At 34.0% G+C, this 19,648-nt stretch overlaps 1 protein-coding gene across 4 annotated transcripts; it reads left to right on the plus strand.

The window, feature by feature from the left end:
• The first annotated feature begins 8,789 nt into the window (after positions 1-8,789).
• Positions 8,790-14,400, plus strand: LOC131153539 (AP2-like ethylene-responsive transcription factor AIL6). 4 transcript variants are annotated; one of them, XM_058105905.1, is made up of 10 exons: positions 8,790-9,394; positions 9,514-9,736; positions 10,086-10,662; positions 10,892-10,974; positions 12,659-12,667; positions 12,771-12,859; positions 13,001-13,074; positions 13,163-13,213; positions 13,324-13,400; positions 13,603-14,400. In XM_058105905.1, exons 2-10 carry the CDS (start codon positions 9,604-9,606, stop codon positions 14,031-14,033), a joined length of 1,524 nt encoding a protein of 507 aa, XP_057961888.1. In that variant the 5' UTR covers positions 8,790-9,394; positions 9,514-9,603; the 3' UTR covers positions 14,034-14,400. The 4 variants fall into 4 exon arrangements, with proteins under 4 accessions (XP_057961888.1, XP_057961917.1, XP_057961898.1 ...); XM_058105925.1 differs by having other exon boundaries at positions 8,977-9,394; positions 10,125-10,662; XM_058105934.1 differs by lacking the exon at positions 12,659-12,667 and having other exon boundaries at positions 10,125-10,662.
• Positions 14,401-19,648: the final 5,248 nt, after the last annotated feature.

Genomic DNA, 19,648 nt, shown 5'->3' on the forward strand with positions numbered 1-19,648 from the left:
TTTTGGCATGATAGATTTCGAGTTTTAGATTTGTGTCTATATGCTTTTTAGGTAAAATTTAGTATTATTTTGTAATTGATTTTATTCAAATCAAAGTGCTTGGAATTATTGTAAATGATATCATGCGTAAAATTAATGTATTTTGAAAATTTATGTTGAAGGAGAGTCAAAAAGTATACTATAAAAGGGAAATGTGAAAAAAGCTATAGTTGAGTGCTACTCCGAAAAGTAAGACTAAAGGTCAAAGTTTGTTTAAAGTTAGGACTATATATATATTGATAGACCGGAGACTCCATCCACCATCGCCCCACTTTGGATATTATGGTATGAAGCCAAACCCAGGGGGTGAAAGCCGCCCGCCCATTAGCGAACCCTTGGTAATTCACCGGCGTAATGCCTCAAGAAGGAACTGAACCTGTGACCTTAGGGTCACCAAAGTCACAAGTCGCCCTTACCACTTGAGCTGACCCGACTAGGCTATATATTATAGTCATCGGTAATTTAAACAATTACACATATTACTTATTACCTAAAAATATTGACTAAAGGCTAAATGGTTAGACATGACTCAAAAATATTTTTCACTTAGAAATTCAATTGACCTATTCAAATCCTTTTCTTTTAATTATCTCTAAGACAATAGAAAAATGTAACGTGCAATAATGTCTAAATATGACAATGCTAGATTTAATATCGCGATAATTTACTTCTAATGATAATGTCTAAATTGTTTGGACATTGTAAAAAAAGTTACAACAATCACTAACTATGATTTTGGGAACCCCACTGTGAAAACCATGAAAGAAAAAAAAATTTAAAAGTTACTTTTGAAAATTTATATTCTAATTTTTATTAGAGAAATCAAAATTTTGGAAAAAATAATATTAAATTCTTTTCTAACTTCTTAATGTTTCAATAAATCACTCTACTCAAATTAAATAAATCAAGTCATAAGAACCCTAAAATAGGCCTTCAACTCTATTAGTTAGGTAATGTATTGCTCCTTGACTAGTCTATCCTAAGATGCACTCCAAAGTACATTCAAAAATTTTATTTTTACAGTGCTTAATTCTTTGAAACCTTTGTGTAATAGTGAATTAATTTTAAGACATATCTTCGCTTCCAAAGAACCAGTGTATGTGGTTATTAATTTTAGAGAGGGAAACTCGACCACCTTCAAATACCTTGGCCAATAGGTATAGAGGGCTATATATTTTCTTTAAGCTCAAAGTAATTTTTCTCAATAGAGGAAGTCGTTATAGATTCTCTCCTAGACCGATTGGACTATTTTTTCTTTAATTATGCAAAATATGTCTTTATATTTTTTCAATTTAACCGTTTAGTTCGTAAAAGAGGTGCAGGCACTTGTTCGATTAAGCTTCTACATTCGTTTGTTATACTAACCTTCTTTATAAAACATCCCTTAACCTTTTAAAAATATATTAAATGTTGCATATAGTTACAATAATCAGTCCTATTAATTGTAATCCTACATTAGTTGTGTGGGGTATTATACATATCGTATACCAGGTGAAACCAATTGTCAGTTTAATCATTTATACTAGTCGATTAACCTAAAAGTCTACGAGCCTAATCCATAATGTGCATATGGTTAGTTGAGTAATACTAAGTTTGTTGTTGCCTACTTGGGAGTTTTACCCAATGTCATAAAGGCAAGTTATCTTGTGGAGAGCTTCAGAGTTCATTAGATCGAGTGAATCCATGTACGTATAACTAAAATGAAATGAAGCTTTTTTTTTTTTTTTCGGTTCATTGGAAATTCAATTGACCTATCTTGCACAACTTGAGATAACTCATCCACCATCTCTTACCCTTTTCTTGGTTTATTGGTTTTGAATAAATTGGTTGTTGGTCATTGGTTTATTGATTTTGAATAAAATGGTTAAGTCAGTTGGAACCATGGTATTCCTCCGCCATAAGTGTCACTACCTACTCAATTTCCTCTTTTTTTTTTTTAAATCAATATCACATATCTCATAATCCAGCTCAACACATCATAATCCACCTGGACCTGTGGGTACTAGGGATACATCATAACACAATTGGAAGCCTAAGCAGCAGGAAATATATATATATTCACAATATTGCAAATACAAAACATCCATCATTTAACAACAAATACCAGAGCCACTACATCCATTGTATTTTCATATATACATCTCAAAAATAAGACCTAAGGACATTTTCCCAAAAGTCTAACTGTCCTTACAAAACTTACCCTTCAAAAAGGGCAGATACATAGCACTAGTTCAGCGGGGCTTTTCCCGCTCTCCTATTTGGGGCTCCTGAAAAGTTTATGAAATTTAGGGGTAAGACACCTCTCAGTAAGGGAAATAAACTAATACCAGTGTGTGGCAACATGAGTATTCTGTGTTCTACATATATCATATATAACATATTCAGTACTGTTTATCAAATCTAGGAAAACATATGTATATCAAAACATGACAGAACATATTACATTTTCATAAACATATCTCATCTCATATAGTAATAATAACATAAAAACCATCCTGGTAGGTTAGTTGGCTGTTGTCATGTATTACCCCCACATGACTGGGTTGTGTGGCCCAAAGGCAGGACTTGACAATGGTTGACCGACCACTGCCAAGTCAAACAGTAGTTTGTAGGTCCGATGGGTCTGCCAGACCTGGTCCATACACTAGGGGCGATCACAACACACTTCTTTAATAATCACATTGACCATCCAATCTCACACCACTCCGTACAGCGGTGTTAACACAAATATCATGATCACGAAAACGAAGGACACATAGCAACGGTACCGTGTAAGTGTTAGCCTAGACCAAACTAACCAGGTTCTAATATCATATACATATACTAAAATCGTGATACATGAATATCTCATATCATTAATTTCCACATCAATCATATCATTTTGCATGTATATATGTGTGTCATAAAAATCATCGGCCCATGCGCCGGTATTACACATTTTATCAAAGCTCGGCCTGTACGCTGGCAAATCACATCATAGCACGGCTCGTACGCTAACAAACATATCATAGCACAGCCCGTACGTTGACAAATCATATCCACATAGCATGACCCATACGCCGGCAAATCATATAAAATCTCGGCTCGTACGCCGATTTTCCATCATAAAAATTCATATCATCCACATTCCCAGAAAAACAGTATTTGACAACATTTTTACTCATGCCACACAAATGAATTTTCACATATTCAACATATGATCATTTTCACAGTATTTTGCAAATATAAATCATATATATATATATATATATATATTTTCTAAAACCAGATGTTATATATACATATACATACATTTTCTCAAAACGAATCTTGCATAGTTTATCCCCTTACTTGATTCTTGTAAAGTCCCTAAGAAAATTTTGTCTACACTCGCAGGGTTCCCAACTCAACAACCCTGGAAATGAAAACTCTCAGTATTAAACTTCAATATTTTTCCGCGCATAACACTTCTTATAACTATCGTTAAGTCAAATTCGGCTTAAAAAGTCTTACCTCAACTTAGGGATGATTCCTAACTTCGTTTTCCCAGCGATCCGCTCTGGCAAACTCGTAGATAACTTCTTCAGGAGCGTCGTGGTAACTTTAAATCTTCGATCTGGCGAGAAACGGGCCCAAAATCGAAGAGAGAGAGAAGGAAAACTGAAGAGGAGAAAGAGAGAGGAGAGATAGCTTCTTTAGAAAGTTAAAATTCGGATTTTCATATTTATAAAACAGGGGATTTCGTCGACGAGCCACGTCATTCGTCGACGAATCCTTTAGTAATTTCGTCAACGAAATTCAGTCCTTGTCGACAAAATTCAGTTGGCTCAAAACGCCTCTCGGTATTTTTTCGTCGACGAATTTTCTTAAGTCTTCGTCGACAAATATAGGGGATTCGTCGACGAATCCCTGATGATGCCCTTTTGTTTTCCCTTCCAAAATCCAATGTCACGTTCGTCGACAAAGTCGACTGCTTCCTTCTATTTCCAGTTTCCATTTCCCATCCTCTATATCATTTAAATTCCTTTTTATTCGAGTCGTTACAATAAGTGAAAGGCTTTCTAATAAAGATAGGAGGTGCCGCCCTCTTTTACCAAAAAAAATAAAAAATCTCTTACCCTTTTCTTGCCCTCTCGATCTTAAGACTATAACCTAAGCTTTAACTCAAAAATCACTAGTCCTAATCATTGCAATGCCATTATGGATGTGAAATCAAGCATTTGATAGAGATAACAAGGCCAATAATGCGACATTTGAGTGGAGAAGATTGTACGTGATGCACCGTCCCTAATCCCAAATTGATTTATTGAGTAAATATCTATATGATTTATAATTTTTTGGCCACTGACTAACTTGATTTATGCATTTTGATTTAGTTGATCAACCTAAAATTTTTTTATTGACAATTTAGATTGCTAAAAGTTATGATTAAATGATGTCCCTTCTTTATTTTGTTAGATATCCATTCTCAAACTACAAGCTAATGGATTCTAAATTCTATTTGCTGAAAAATAATTATAATAGAAAAATAACATTGTCCATGAGACTGACTTCGGGAATTAGTTGGTTTTTAAAACCATCAATTATGAAGAAAAAACTAGAATAATGTTTATGAGAATAACCTACTTATATGTTGGTTAGGAGAATCGATTACAAAGGTATTGAGAGTTAAAAAACCCTCGTGACCAAAAGATAAGTGGGTCGAAACAAGAAAATTAAGATGATTTTCAAATCCAATAAAAAAAAATATGCTTAATTTTTTATGATAAAAAGGAAACTAAAAATTACTTACAAAGATTGGCTCGAGTAGGTATAGAGGTTGTAAAATTTTCTAGCAAAAGAAAAAATTGTGTTCAATTCTATATGACGATTTTTGATTTATGAGGATAGAGCCATAGCATCGGCCACAACGATCTCAAAAATTCAAAATTTTTGTGGGGTCCCCCTAATAAATATCATATATGGGCGCTAGTTAATTAAGGTTGTAATTAATGAGGCATTATGTTAATAGTATAATTAATGTGGTCAAACCTTGGTCAAGGAGCATTTAATGCTTCAAAATCCTAGTTACATATGAAGTTAATGACACATTAACTTCTTGATGCAATTTACATAAATACCCTTCTCACCCTCTTAAAAAAAAGGTATGAAAATCTTGACCTTAAAACTTAAAAAGTGTGCAACTAAAAATGAATTCATTATAACAAATAATTTAAATAAAAAAATTAAATTACAAAAAAATAATTCTAAAAACAAGTTCAAGGCTCTTCTGATTGAATGACTAGAGTTCGAGTTTATGACATTCCATTTGAGATAATACCTTGATATTTAAGTGAAAAGGATATAACTGACTCGAGCGTCTAAAGGGCCTAAGATATCATCATTTATTAAAAAAAAATCTTATTAATTAATTAATGTTAAATGAAATTTTTACCTTATAAAAGCATGTTTTTACAATTTAAAAAAAAAGAGTTTTGAGATTATTGAATTTCTCTTTTATTAAAAACTAAATTTAAAGGCAATATTTTTTTGAAAAAAAAATTTATTGCTACTAGTATTAGATAAATCCATTAATATTTAAACCCTAATAATTTTGAATGCTAATTTATAATTGCAATTAAATGAATAGCAATAACAGAAGAGTATTTATTAGTGCATTGATTATAAGTTAACTTATGTACTTAAATAGACTCGTCAGCAGTATTAATTTTTCTTAATAACAAGTTGACAAACATTGAACCTAAAAACTATAAAAACTATTATATTGGGTGACTCTTTAAGGTTTGTTTAGTGTTTGGAAAATCTTAAGAAAAGGAAAAGAAAAATATGAAGGAATTCGCTTTTTCATATTTAGTTATAAGAAAAAAGTAAGAAAAAAAAATAAAAATATTTCAAATCAATGAATAAAAATATGATTTTATACATCATTTACATTTGATTTTTCTTAATTTTTAACCATACTACTAACTTTTCATTTTTAGGAGGAAATATAGTTATAAATGAGTTTCGTTCTTATTTTCCCTTCTTTTCCTTTCTTGAACATAAATTTTTGATCCAAACATACCTCAAGTGATTGTGTATGTAAGACCCCAACTTGATTCTATTATGAAGCATTGCATCTCTCATCCTCCACCTGAACTAGATAATAGGGGTGTGAGCCTTATCGGACTAATGACTGGCCCCACAAACTAATACAAATCCTTTTCAGTGTATTTTGTCTTCACTAACACAATTTTTGAGAAAACTTTCGAGAATATCACCCGTCCCAAGATTATTCTAATGCAAACACACTTAACCGTATAGTTCTAGTGGGAAGGCTCCCGAAAAGGAAAATGTACTTTATTGATATAGGTAGTAACATTAAATCATTTTTAAGTTTTTATTCCACAGGATATCACATTATCCCCCACTTACAGAACGCAACGTTCTCGTTGCGAACCCACATTTCCAAACTCAAGCGATGTGAATCTTGTCACACTTCCGATTGGGTAATTGCTTTGATACCATTTTGTAACGCCCTAACCTGGGTATGTCATCCCCCAATTACATAACGCAACGTTCTCGTTGCGAACCCACATTTCCAAACCCAAGCGATGTGAATCTTATCATACTTCCGATTGGGTAATTGTTCTGATACCATTTTATAACGCCCCAACCTGGATATGCCAGGGAACACTGCGTCTTTCCTCCTCCACATATACTAGAAAACAGGTGGGCCATACCTTATCGGATTAATGACTGGCCCCACAGACCAACACATGTCATTTTCAGTGTGCTTTGTCCTCACTCACATACTTCATAAGAAAACTTCCTAGTAGGTCACTCATCCCAAGATTACTCAAAGCTAAACATGCTTAACCGCGAAATTCTTTTAGAAAGACTCCCGAAAAGAAAGGTATACCTGATTGATATGGATAGTAACATTAAATCCTTTTTAAGTTTTTCTTCTACAGGGTATCACAATGTATTTAGCTAGTGTCCAACTTATTTTCTTATGACAGTTGTGCCAGCTCTTTTTGTTTAATAAAAAATATTTTGAATTAAAATGGGACCCACTACAACCTATAATCAACACCTAATCGAATACCGGGTTTATAGGGTTATTCCCTAAAAATTTTTTAGTCATTTCATTTTTTTTTTATTTGGTTAAATTCCTAGTTATTTCTTCAATTAACCATTTTTGTTTTTGTTTTTTAAGAAAAATCTATTGAGGTGTTTCTTATATGTACAAACTTGGATAAGCATATTCAAAAATACTACATATTAATTTATTTTTAAAAAAATCAAATTAGAAATACAAATTTACTAATTTCTCATCACTATTTATATTTATTCTCTAGAAGCCGATATGTTTTAATGAAGACCTAATAATTTGTGCTAATTTTTATTTGTTACAAATTTAATTTTTACATTTCAAGCATAAAAGTGAGTTCTTAATTCGTCAATTATAATTTTATTTTTGTTAATTCAATTGTGTATTGTAAGACTAGAGCAAGTTGGTCAAGTTTTAACTACTTGAGTAGAAATGCATTAGTCATACGATATTTTTTATGAAGCATTGATCCGAAAAAATCTTTTGAAGACTAACTCATTGTCAACTTTAGTAGATATTGTACGTACATAAGTATTCAATTAATATATTAAAAATTGTAATTAATTAATTAATTCTGTAAGGACGAGATTCTCAAATACTATTTTGTCGAAGGATTCTTGGTTAATAATTTGTTACATAACTTTTTTTTATTTTTGGCATGTTGAAGTATTAAATTACAGCTAGAACCTATTTAGGTCATTAATTTTAAAAATTTTAGTTTGATATTTTACTTTCTAATTTTGTATTTTTGAATTTCCTTAATTATGTTTACCGGAACTATTAGTTGAATCGATAAAACTGTAAAAAAAGAAAAAAAAATGTGTTTGCATCTGCATAAATTTGAAGAATGTTTATTTCTTTGCCCTTAAAAATAAAATAAAAATATAATACAAATTAGAAAATATTGTAAGAAAAACAAAAATTAATTGAACTCATTTTTTCATTCTCCAACCACAATCTTACTATATATGTCAATTTTAAAATAATAAAATTATTTTTAATAATTTAATAATTTAAAAAAAATAAAAAAAATATTATTAATATTTCTGCTTAAGTTATATTAAATTTACTCTACTTTATTTTTGTTAATAATTATTTATTTCTGTTGCCGCTTTGACATTGCGCCAAAAATTATAAATTTTTATTTTTATTTTTATTTTTGATATAATAAAAATTAACGTACGATAAATAATACCTATGATTTGGAATAGAATAATTTTTTTAAAAAAAAAATATCATAGTAAATATGAACAACAAGACTAGAATCGGAACTTCTTAATAATTTACTTATTCTGATATTACCTTAGATTACTACTTCACTAAAAATAGTAAGATTTTAATAATAATAATATTTTGAACATCTGGCTCGGTGCCGTTTGTAGTTTCAAATCATGAAAAAAAAAAAAGCTTTAGATGAGGTAGAATATTTTTATAAATTTTAGGAATGAAAATTATGAGGCAATAAGTATAATTATTTACAGAAAGAAAAAAAAAAAAGCGAAAAAAGGGTGGGGTGGTACGGACTCTGCATGGGACATGTGGTGCTGGCGAATAAAAATAAATATAAAATATAAAATATAAAAAGAATGAATGGGTAAAAAAGAAAAAAAAAAAAAAAAAAAAAACACCTGAGAAAAAAAATCCCTACAAAATTTTCAGCTACCCCTTCATCTTCCCCCGGATCTTTCGCGACTCTGTTCTCAGACAAATTTTCCCCCTCACCTGTTTCCCCCCTATGCCCTCCCCCCCCCCACCCCACAAAAGTCCCTCTCTCTCTCTCTCTCTCTCTCTCTCCTCTCTCCTCTCTCTTTCTCACTGTCTCTGTGCGCCATTATTATAAATTTATAAGCTCTCTACCGTCTCTTCTCTCTCTCTCTACCCACTGGGGCGTCCCTCTTGTTTCACGCCGAATGGCAGAGAAAACCGCCGAATCCCCCTGTTATAATCTTCCACCTGCTCTGTTCTGTTCCTTCTCTCTCATGCCCTGTCCTAACCCAACTGGCCTCCATTAATCTCTCTCTCCCTACTTCTTAACACCCTCTCTCGCTCTCTCTCTCTTGCTCGATCGCTCACTCTGAGTCTGTTTTCGAGTTCTATATATGTTTGTATGCCGAAGGAATGGAGATGGAGTTGCTGGCGGTGACCACATGTGCTTAAACCATCTGGGTAGCCTTGTGGGTATCGGCGGAGGTGCTCTGTATATATATATATATATATATATATATAACGGCTGCGTCTGCGTTCGTTCCTATGATGCAGATATACATCTTTAGTTAATAACGGGTATATATGTGTATAATGTATATTTTAATTACTACAACAACTACTTCTGCGGTTTCTTTCTCTGGAAAGTTCACTTATCCCATGAAAATGATTATCTGCGTTTTGCTTTCTTGTTTCAGCTTATATATATAGCTAGCCAGTGAAGTGAAAGAGACTGAGCAGTAGCTAGAGCTTGCTGAAGAAGAAGAAGAAGTGATCGGAGACAGAGAATGGCGTCGGCAACTAACTGGCTTTCTTTCTCGCTCTCCCCCATTGAAATGCTGAGATCTTCTCAGCCTCAGATGTTGCCGGTTACCTCCGCTTCTCATCAGCACTACTTCGTTGAGTCTTTCTATGGAAATGGTAACCGCTCGCTTCGCTTTCCGTTTATGAGTTTCAAATCTTTACTTGCTCAGATATTGGAGTACTCGACTCTTGCGATCTATGCTAAAGTCCCAATGCCCAGGGAATTTTTTTCTTTTTGAATCTCATGTTGTGCATTAATCGACGTCGTCTTCCATTCCCAAACTTGAAAATGCTCAAAGTACAACTACACTCGAGCTGTGATTTTTCCTGGGCCCCCCATTAAAACTCAAATGCTCGAAGAAATTAAAACCCCTTTCTTCTCAGTTTCTAGCTCTTTTTCTGATAATCTCTCGCATTTCATTTCTTCTTCTTCTTCTCCATCTTTTTAAATTTTTTAAATTTACAGAATGGGCAGGCCCTAAAGCTGAAGCCGCCCTCTATGCAGGGACTGATAATCATGATGAGGTAAAGGACATGGCGGTTGCTGACTCGTGCGTTCTCAGCGGCTACATCAACTCCGAGACCCACCACTCCTCGCCGGTAATTCCTAAGCTTGAAGACTTTCTCGGCGGCGACCCGTCGATCGTTCAGTACTCCGACAGCCAAACGGAGACGCAGGACTCCTCCCTGACCCATATCTACGACCAGGGTTCTGCTTACTTCGCCGATCAGCACGATCTGAAGGCAATGGGTCCGCCGGCGCTGGCGTTCCAGGCCTTCCCGGCGAACTCTGGCTCCGAAGTCGACGACTCAATGTCCATCAGTAGAGCACAGGCGCAGGTAGCCGGTGGCGAATTCGGGAGTCAGTCGATAGAGTCGTCAGGGAACGAGTTGGCGGTGTCTCACTGTCCGACGGAAGGATTGTCTCTTGGGGTTCACAAGAGCTCCGATCAAAAGTCCTTGGTCGCCGTCGACATGGAGTCAACCAAGAGGATTGCTGATACTTTCGGGCAGAGAACTTCGATTTACAGAGGAGTTACCAGGTATTCGATATCTGTTTCTTTCTTTGTAATTTGGGTTTTGGATTTTTGTTTTGAGTTTCGTAAATCAAACCATAAGGGATACAAAAGGTGAGAAAATCGCTTCGATTGTATTGGGTTTATTCATCATCGGTCAATTGGTTTACGATACCCAATTCATTTCGAAGTGCATATGAACAAACAAATTGTCTCAGCAGTTTTTTTTGACTCTACGCATCATTATCATTTGCAGACACAGGTGGACCGGAAGATACGAAGCCCATCTGTGGGATAACAGCTGTAGAAGAGAAGGCCAGGCCAGAAAAGGGCGTCAAGGTCTCTCTCTCTCTCTCTCTCTCTCTCTCTCTCTCTCTACACTGTGGATGAAAAGAAAGTTGCATGCATTGAAAGTGAAAGACGGGCATTAATGGAGGGTGGGGGGAAATCTATTTCCATCTCATCAAATTAACAGTACTCTCCTTTTTTTATTTCTCTCCAGCGACGGATTGATTGAGCGATGGTGTGAAAAACGTACTTTGTCTGTGTTGAATCATTCACTGATTTGATCGAATGTGCCGCCGTTTTGTTCACGGGGTTGCTTTCGGCGTCCCATCTTTAAACCATAGAGGCCCCAAATCCCCTGCCTTTTTACCAAATCCGCTGTATGTGTCTGTGTGGGTTTTCTGTTTTATCTGGTTGGAAGATTGACGCGACCCCAGATGCTCCTGAGCGGACGTCAATGGAGTCTGCCCCCAACAGTGTACTGTTCTGCTTCTTTAGCTCACTCATGCCTGAAATTTCACCAGAGAGGGAGTGGTGGCTTTTTCACTTTACCTTTTCTTTTGCCCTTTTCATCAGCCTGCAGAGAGCCTTGCTTTGACTGGATCGCCTTCTTCATTTTAAAAGCCCCCACCATTTTCGCTGATGCTTCATTTATTCTCTCACTGGGTATATGCATTCATACATCTGTACTACCATCGCTGTGAAATCAATCAAGGAAAATGGGTCCTATGACATTTTCTTTCATTTTCTTTTCTTTTCTTTCCTTTCCAATGATACTATACAAACACACCTAAATATCGCTGATTCCTTTTTAATGAGGCCTATGTATTTACAAAGGATAGTTCATCTCCCATTCCAAATCCCGTACTTCATTTGAGCCTCTTTCGTGGTGAGAAAGTCTCGGGTTTTAACCATCGGATGGTCGCGAGGGGACAGTGTGCCAGTTGGCACTAGGGGCAAAGTCTTTGATATGCCAGTTGGGATGAGGACCCACTGCCCTAAGACCACCATAATAGGGATTTTGGGCATTGGGGAGGCTACTCTCCCCTCTGTGTGACTGTGTCCATTGTGTTTGGACAAATATAAAAAACTGAAGGAAGATTTTTCATGTCAACAACACTATGATACCTAAGTTGGATTCTATAATTGAGACATGATTCCATTGATGCCTAATAATACTCTTGCATGAGAACAGAATGAACACTCGCTTTTTTTAATCTTCTTAACGATAGAGAATGAATGAACTGAACTGTTCATCAATATAGGTCCTGACCCCTCAAGGCGAGATTTTTGTTTTTGGGTTTTGGGGGTTGTTTGGCATCATAGGTTTGTGCAGTAGTTATCATTATTATTTTGTTTTTTTGAAATGATGGTATTTGAGAATTAATCCGAGATAATGGATTCGTCCCTCTATTCTTCTCCACTTAAATATCAAGTATTATATCAAATACAAAGCTAATTATCATTATTATTATTACTCAGTAATATTTATTGATGCATGTAGAGATCTCTCTTGATTTCTTTATCTACCAAAAAAAAAAAGAGAGATGCACAGAAAGAAACAAGCAGAATTTTGCCTTTGTTGGTTTTGGATTGCGCAAGGAGAGAATGCAGAAATGTTTGACCCAAGCTAGCTAGCAAGCAGCTAATGTGGAAACCCTTTTCTCTTTTTTTGCATGAAATATGGGGATCTCTGGCTGTGTGCGTCTCTCTCAACATGTGAAACCTGTTCCTGCAGTGTATTTGGGTAAGAACACCTCTTTGTCTTCTCCTTTCTTGTTTTCTTCCATTAAACAAACACGTATACGTGCTGATTATTGCGCTGTGATTGAAATCTGTAACTTTATTAGGCGGATACGATAAGGAAGAAAAAGCAGCAAGGGCTTACGATCTGGCCGCTCTGAAATACTGGGGTCCTTCTGCCACCACCAATTTCCCTGTAATAATTCATACATGCACTTAATTAATATTAAAAATTTAAATCGTTCTTGATCCACAGTTGAGATTGCTTTGATTGCCATGAATGTTGCTTGGAATATGAACTTGGTTTCTAAGCAAATCTTGGCCTCTTTTTCCTCAGATTTCCAATTATAGCAAAGAATTGGAGGAGATGAAACATGTCACTAAACAAGAGTTCATTGCATCGCTGAGAAGGTATTGCACAGTGCCCTTTCTATTTTTAGACAATTTAACTGATCCCATTGTTAATTAAATAAGCTAAATGGTATTCCTATTTTAATAGGAAAAGTAGCGGTTTTTCTCGGGGAGCTTCCATTTACAGAGGCGTAACAAGGTTGAGCAGCTAGCATCCAAATTTGGTTGAATGGTTTATTCTTTTTCTTTGAGTTCAAATGGTAAATTTATTGTTTTCGGATTTGTGCGACTTTAATCGGTCTTTTGCAGGCATCACCAGCAGGGCCGATGGCAGGCAAGGATCGGCCGTGTTGCGGGAAACAAAGATTTATATCTCGGGACATTTGGTAAGTATATACAAATTTCATCACTTGGCTTTAGTATTGATTAGAAGTGTGCGAGTCCAAAGTTGCTGATACCATTGTGCTTTGGGGGATCAGGACTAGAATAAAAATATTAGCCTCGATGATATTAATCACTTTTTGTATGTTTCTATTCCCGATTATTGTTGAGCAAATAGTTTTTTGATCAACTGCGTGTTGTGATCAGCCACTGAAGAGGAAGCTGCGGAGGCATATGATATTGCAGCAATAAAGTTTAGGGGTGTCAATGCAGTGACCAATTTCGAGATGAACCGATATGATGTTGAAGCCATTGCCAACAGCAATCTCCCCATTGGTGGGGCAGCTAAGCGATTGAAGCTCTCTCTGGATTCTGAACAGAAACCGTCCCTGACTAATGAGCTGCAACCTCAATGCAGCAGCAGCAGCAGCAGCATCAACTTTGGGCCTGTTCAGCCTGTTCCCACCATCTCCTGTGGAGTTCCATTTGACCCGCCAACTGCCCTCTATCACCACAACCTCTTCCACCACCTTCAGTCTAATTCAGATTCCCCCGGCACCACCTCCTCGGTCGGTACTTCAATGACCTTGGTGCCTGCTCCAGCTGAGTTTTTCCTGTGGCCTCATCAATCTTATTAACAAGACCGAACAAGTTTATAACTTCATCGACAATACCAATTCCAGCTAACAGTACCAGTACCATTGCCCTTTTTTGTGCATCTGTTCTAGCGTGCCAGCATCTGACCCTCGGTAATGCTCCCCTTTTTAGCGATCACAGGGTTGCGGCAAAGTTTTTTTTGGTTAAAGGCTAGAAAAAGCCCTAGGCATGGTAGAAATAACTTGAATTTTGTTAACTGATCTTTTCAATGGTGGATGAGGTGTATGCATGGTGAATGGAGGATTCTATCGTAGGGAAAATTTTTGAGTTTCATTGAAAGTTGCGCGTTCACTGTTGTTTCTCTTTAGTTGCTATAGAATTTCTTCTTGCAGGATCACATGACATTAACCTTTGCCCATTGTTTCTTTGTTCCCATTATCTGATATGTTGCTGCGGTGTTTCATGTATCTTTTTCTGATCTGTTTGGTGTTTACCCTTGGAAAAAAATTCACAGCATTTTGGCAGTATCCTAATTTTAGGGAATCTAAAGTACCATTGTCTCTGATTTTTTTCTCACTGCCCTAATTTTTAGGACTACTGCCCTTATAATTTTCTCTAGGATGGTTGTTTACAACAGCTCGAGTGACCCAAAAGTCCAAAATTGATTTTACATTATTTGACGACTGCTTCAAAGATTCTTGCTTGGACTGATGATAATACTCTCCCTTAAGCTATTGTAGCTATATTTTATGTATGGTGGTTAATGTATTTTTATGCATTTCTTGAGGGTTTAATTTAAAGAAAGCCCTTCAAGCATAATCAGCCTATTTATCCAGCTGACTATTTTTTTAAGGGTGCAAGCAACTCATAAGCGAGATTCGGATTCGACTCATCTCCTAACTCGATTTGATTATATTTGAATTCAAATTGAGTTTGAACTATTTGAATATTTTAATAAATTTAACTCGATTTGATTATATTTGAATTCAAATTGAGTTCGAGCTATTTGAATATTTTAATAAGTCGAGTTTGAGTTTAAAGAAGGTCCTTAAAGCATAATCGGCTTATTTATCTCTGACAGCGAGTCAATTCTACTTGCAAGTTATTTAGATTTGACTCATCTCTTAACTCGACTTTATTATATTCTTCTTAAATTTAAGTTGAGTTAACTACTTGAGTATTTTAAAAAGTTGAGTTTGAGTTTGATAATAGTACTCAAGTCAACTTTTGAGCCTAATCTATTTTTTTAATTTTATTATTTTCTCATAATATATATATATATATAAAATCTAATATCATATGAAAATTATATATATTTACATTTTTATTTTTATTTTTATTTATAATTTAGTTGAATTTAATAGAGTATACCTAGAATTTTAAGAACTTGTAATTGAGTCAAGTTAAGTTTTGAGCTGAATATTTATGAGTCAAGTCCAGTAGAGTTCAAATATTTTACTACATTTACTTGATTTAAATATATTTTTAATAAATTTCAAGAATATTGTCTTCTTGGACAAGCAGACGTGTAAGTTTAAACCTTAGGACGGAGTAAGGAGGGTTTAGGATGAAATTGATTTTTATTTATTTTATTACTCATATTTATGAAGATAATGATGATTAATTTGGGCATTAGTGATTATAACTTTGTTTCACATTTACTACTTATTTTCTAATATGTGTATGAGACTCGCACTTTCGCTTTAAAAAAAAAAAAAAAATAGAGGCAAAGAGATTGGTGTCCGTGTCACCATCTTTTGATGATAAAACCTTAAGAAGGTTTTTAAGAAGGGAAATTGAAGACAAGTTAGAACAATTTAGCCCTAAGATGAGTGACAAATGTCAATTTATGATAAGTTCTTCAAAGAATACCGAGAGAAGCTTGATAAGTTATTCCAAATCATTGCTAATTAATTCTTCTTATTGTCCTTTTTTGATGAGTGACAATTATCGCTTTATGATGATTGTAACAACTGAATGTATTAGTTCGTTTTATGATGAGTGTCAATTGTCCCTTTATGAGTAGAGGCAATTGTCGCTTTATTGTATGTATTAGTTCGTTTTATGATGAGTGAAAATTGTCACTTTATGATGAGCCAAAATTGTCTGCTTTATTGTCGGTATTAGTCCACTTTTCTTCTGATTGAAGTATGTGTGAATTCGGTTTAAACAATTCTTGTGATAGTAATAGAGAATTTGTGATCGTGACTTCTCTGTTGTATTTAGTGGGTGGATAATTTAAAGAGATTTCCATAACTGTTGAGAAAATTTCAACAGTCTCCAAATTTATTATAATAAATGTTTTTTCTATTCTCTATTCACAATTTTCATAAATTTGTTTGTTTATCTTCGATCTTCTTTTGTATTTTAAATCGAATGTGTATTTTAATATCCAAATGTTGAGAATTCCACTTGTGAGTTTGTCCCACACTGGAAAAATTGAGTGGATGATGGGTGCTTATATACATGATTAGACCCAAAACCTAGTAAGTTTAAACTTTTAGGTCAAGTTGGTGCCCATTCATGTGTATCAAACATACCTATGGACTCCTCCGGTCCTAACAAGTAGTATCAGAGCCAATGGTTCGTAACTTGGAGCGAACGAGAGCATATAATTGAGACGTGAAGTTAATTCTCTTAATGTGCTAACAGTTGGAGGACCAAGTGTGTGACCGAGGTCAATAAGGATTATCTAGGTTGGGGATGGATCCAAATAGGGTTAAGACGCGGGAGGTATGATTGATTTAGAGGCACGTGGAATGCAATTCGAGGCATGTAGGTCGCCAGTGGTAAGACCCACTTGAGCAACTATTGGGGAATTGAACTTACTCCCATAAGGAAGACGATTTCCGTTCAAGGAGGAGTAGTTGGAACTCATAAGTGAGGGGAAGATTATTGAAAATTCTACTTGTGAATTTGTCCCACATTAGAAAAATTGAGTGGATGATTGGTGCTTATATACATGGTTGGGCCCAAGACCCAATAGACTTATGCTTTTGGGTCAAGTTGGTGTTCACCTATATCAAACACACCTATGGACTCCTCCAGTCCTAACACAAAATTTTAATTTAAAAATATTATCATGGGTAAACATGGGTAGGTATGATGATTCTTATTTCGGATATTTGAAGGATAAGTTTGAAAAGTTTTTGAGAACAGAATAATTGTTTATTTTACATATTTTAAAGTAATGTGACAATTGAATTCGAATAGAGTAATAGCATATCTGAGAAAAATTACGTAAACATTCATAAAATATTGTAAGGTGGGATATTCCCAATATTAAATTATTGGTAAGTAATCCTGTTCAAGAATAACATTAGATTTGAGGATCAATGTTTGTTAACGCTTGGTCATAATTTACAATTAATTTAGTATCGTATATAAAATAAGTATCATAAGGTTGTTATTATTTCAATACCTTTTTTTAAGGTAATTTAAGTTTGATTATGTTGAATCGTTGACCATATATATATTCTTCTATTTTGTTGGAGTTAACTCGAGTTTGGTATACCCGTTAAACCTAGTAGATTAAAAAAAAAACGACCCGATTACGCACAAACAAAAATAAAGGATTGGTGACAACTCTATTGTGTAAAGATTTGTTTACCTTATATTTTTCAATCAAATTATTTTTTACGTTTTGTAAGCCATGATCTCACATTAAGAATATGCTTGTAACTTGAAAAATATCAAGGAAAGGAAGGGAAAACATTTTTTTTGTGTTTGGCTATCGAGGAAAATCAGAAATAAAATAGAAAGTTTATCAAGTCTACAAATAAAAAAAAGAAAGATTTTAGACTAACATTTGAATTTTTTTAATTTTTGATCATTTAGGCCACGTTTGAAACTTAGAAAATAGTAAAGAAAGGAAAATATCATGGAATCCTCATTTTCACGTTTAGTTATAAAAAAAAATGAGAAAGAAAATAAAAATTATACCAAATCTATAAACAAAAATTGGATCTTACTTGTCATTAATATTTATATTTTTTCTAATTTTTAGTGATATTAGAACAAATTTTCATTTTTGATATATTTAACAGAGAAGGAAAATATAAAGGGAAATGAATTTCCTTCTTACTTTTCTGTTCTTTCCTTTCCTTTTCCCACATAAAATCCTTGATCCAAAGGATCCTTAGAGAAATTTTTTATTTTTAATAATATTAACCATAGAGAAAAAATACAATGGAAATAATTTTCCTTCTTACTTTCTTTTTCTTTTCTTTTTCCAAGTAAAATCTTTATAAAAGAGATTTTGACCATATAAAAATGGAGCAAGTCCAATCATATAAGACGTCTTTTGTGAAATATAATGTTTGGAAGTATAAATTTCGGGTCTTCATTTGGAATTTGTGTAACTTTTAATAAAATTCAATATAATTTTATATCGTCTTTTGCACAAATCTAAAAAGTTTGAAATCCAAACCCTCAAATGTAGGATTTCTAAATTTAGGCTAAAATTATTAATTGGGAGGGAGCGACCTAAATGGCTAATGGGCCCAGAGTTTGGGTCCTAGCTCAAGTTTGGATAGGTTTGGGCTGTTGCTATTAGGCTTTGGGCTGAGGCTTTTAGAGTTTGGGCTTGGGCTGCTAAAATGGCCCTTAGTGGTTTTCAGTTCTAGAATGGGTTTGAGTTGGATTGGAGATGGGCTTGAATTAAGAATTTGACATTGGGCCACACCCTCCCTTCACTTCGAAATTTACTTGAATTTTTGGGCAAATACACAAAAATCAAACGGTTAAATTTTAAATTTGGATTTATGTAAATTTAAAATAAAATATGAATTGTTTGCATTTCATTCAAATTTATAAAAATTTAAATTTAAGACCTAAAATTTATTTTTTTAAAATTTTTTATTAAAAAAGTATTATTCATTAATTAAAAGATCGTAATTAATGGGTTAAGCCAATATTTTGTGCACACATTAACAAAGGAGAAGGATAATGATCCTCAAAATTGGAAGGAGCCTTAGTAGCTGCATTTGCTTTATACTGAGTGAAAATACTATAGTGTCTCAAAATAAAATAGATTGTACGGATGGAAAAAGATTTTGTTAAAACTTGAAATATAACGTTGACCCACAACCTATTAGTTTAAACTTTTAGGTAAAATGATAATCTAACATAACATCAGAGCCGATTTTTAGGAGATTCTGAATTTTAGTCTTGTTGCTCGCATGTATTCTGTAGTGTTTAAAAAAATTATCGTGTTCCTTATAATGGATGTCATTTATTGTGTATTTATCTCTTCACGTATTGTAGAACTGCATGTATGGAAGAATGTTAAAATTTGATATACATTATTAACTTACAACCTAATAATTTAAACTTTAGAGTAAAGTGATAATCTAACAGATTTAATGATAATTCTAATATCTTTTCATACATTCGTGACTTCCTAATAACTTTTTGCATAAATTAAAGGGATCAAGAGCTTATTGGCTTTTCAAGAGCGCGCAATCAAAGAATTTCTTTAAACTTTGAATATTTCATTTGAATTATTTAATTCAACAAATTTTCTTCACTTCAAATCAATGTTTAATTTGATCTAGAATAATTTTATAATTTAGTATAGATCTTGTTATTCCATAATTTTAATGGGTTAAAACACAAAAGCATACATTCACCTTGAAATATAGCACAAATTATGCCA

Source organism: Malania oleifera, chromosome 1, assembly GCF_029873635.1.
Source record: "Malania oleifera isolate guangnan ecotype guangnan chromosome 1, ASM2987363v1, whole genome shotgun sequence".
NCBI lineage: Eukaryota > Viridiplantae > Streptophyta > Magnoliopsida > Santalales > Ximeniaceae > Malania > Malania oleifera.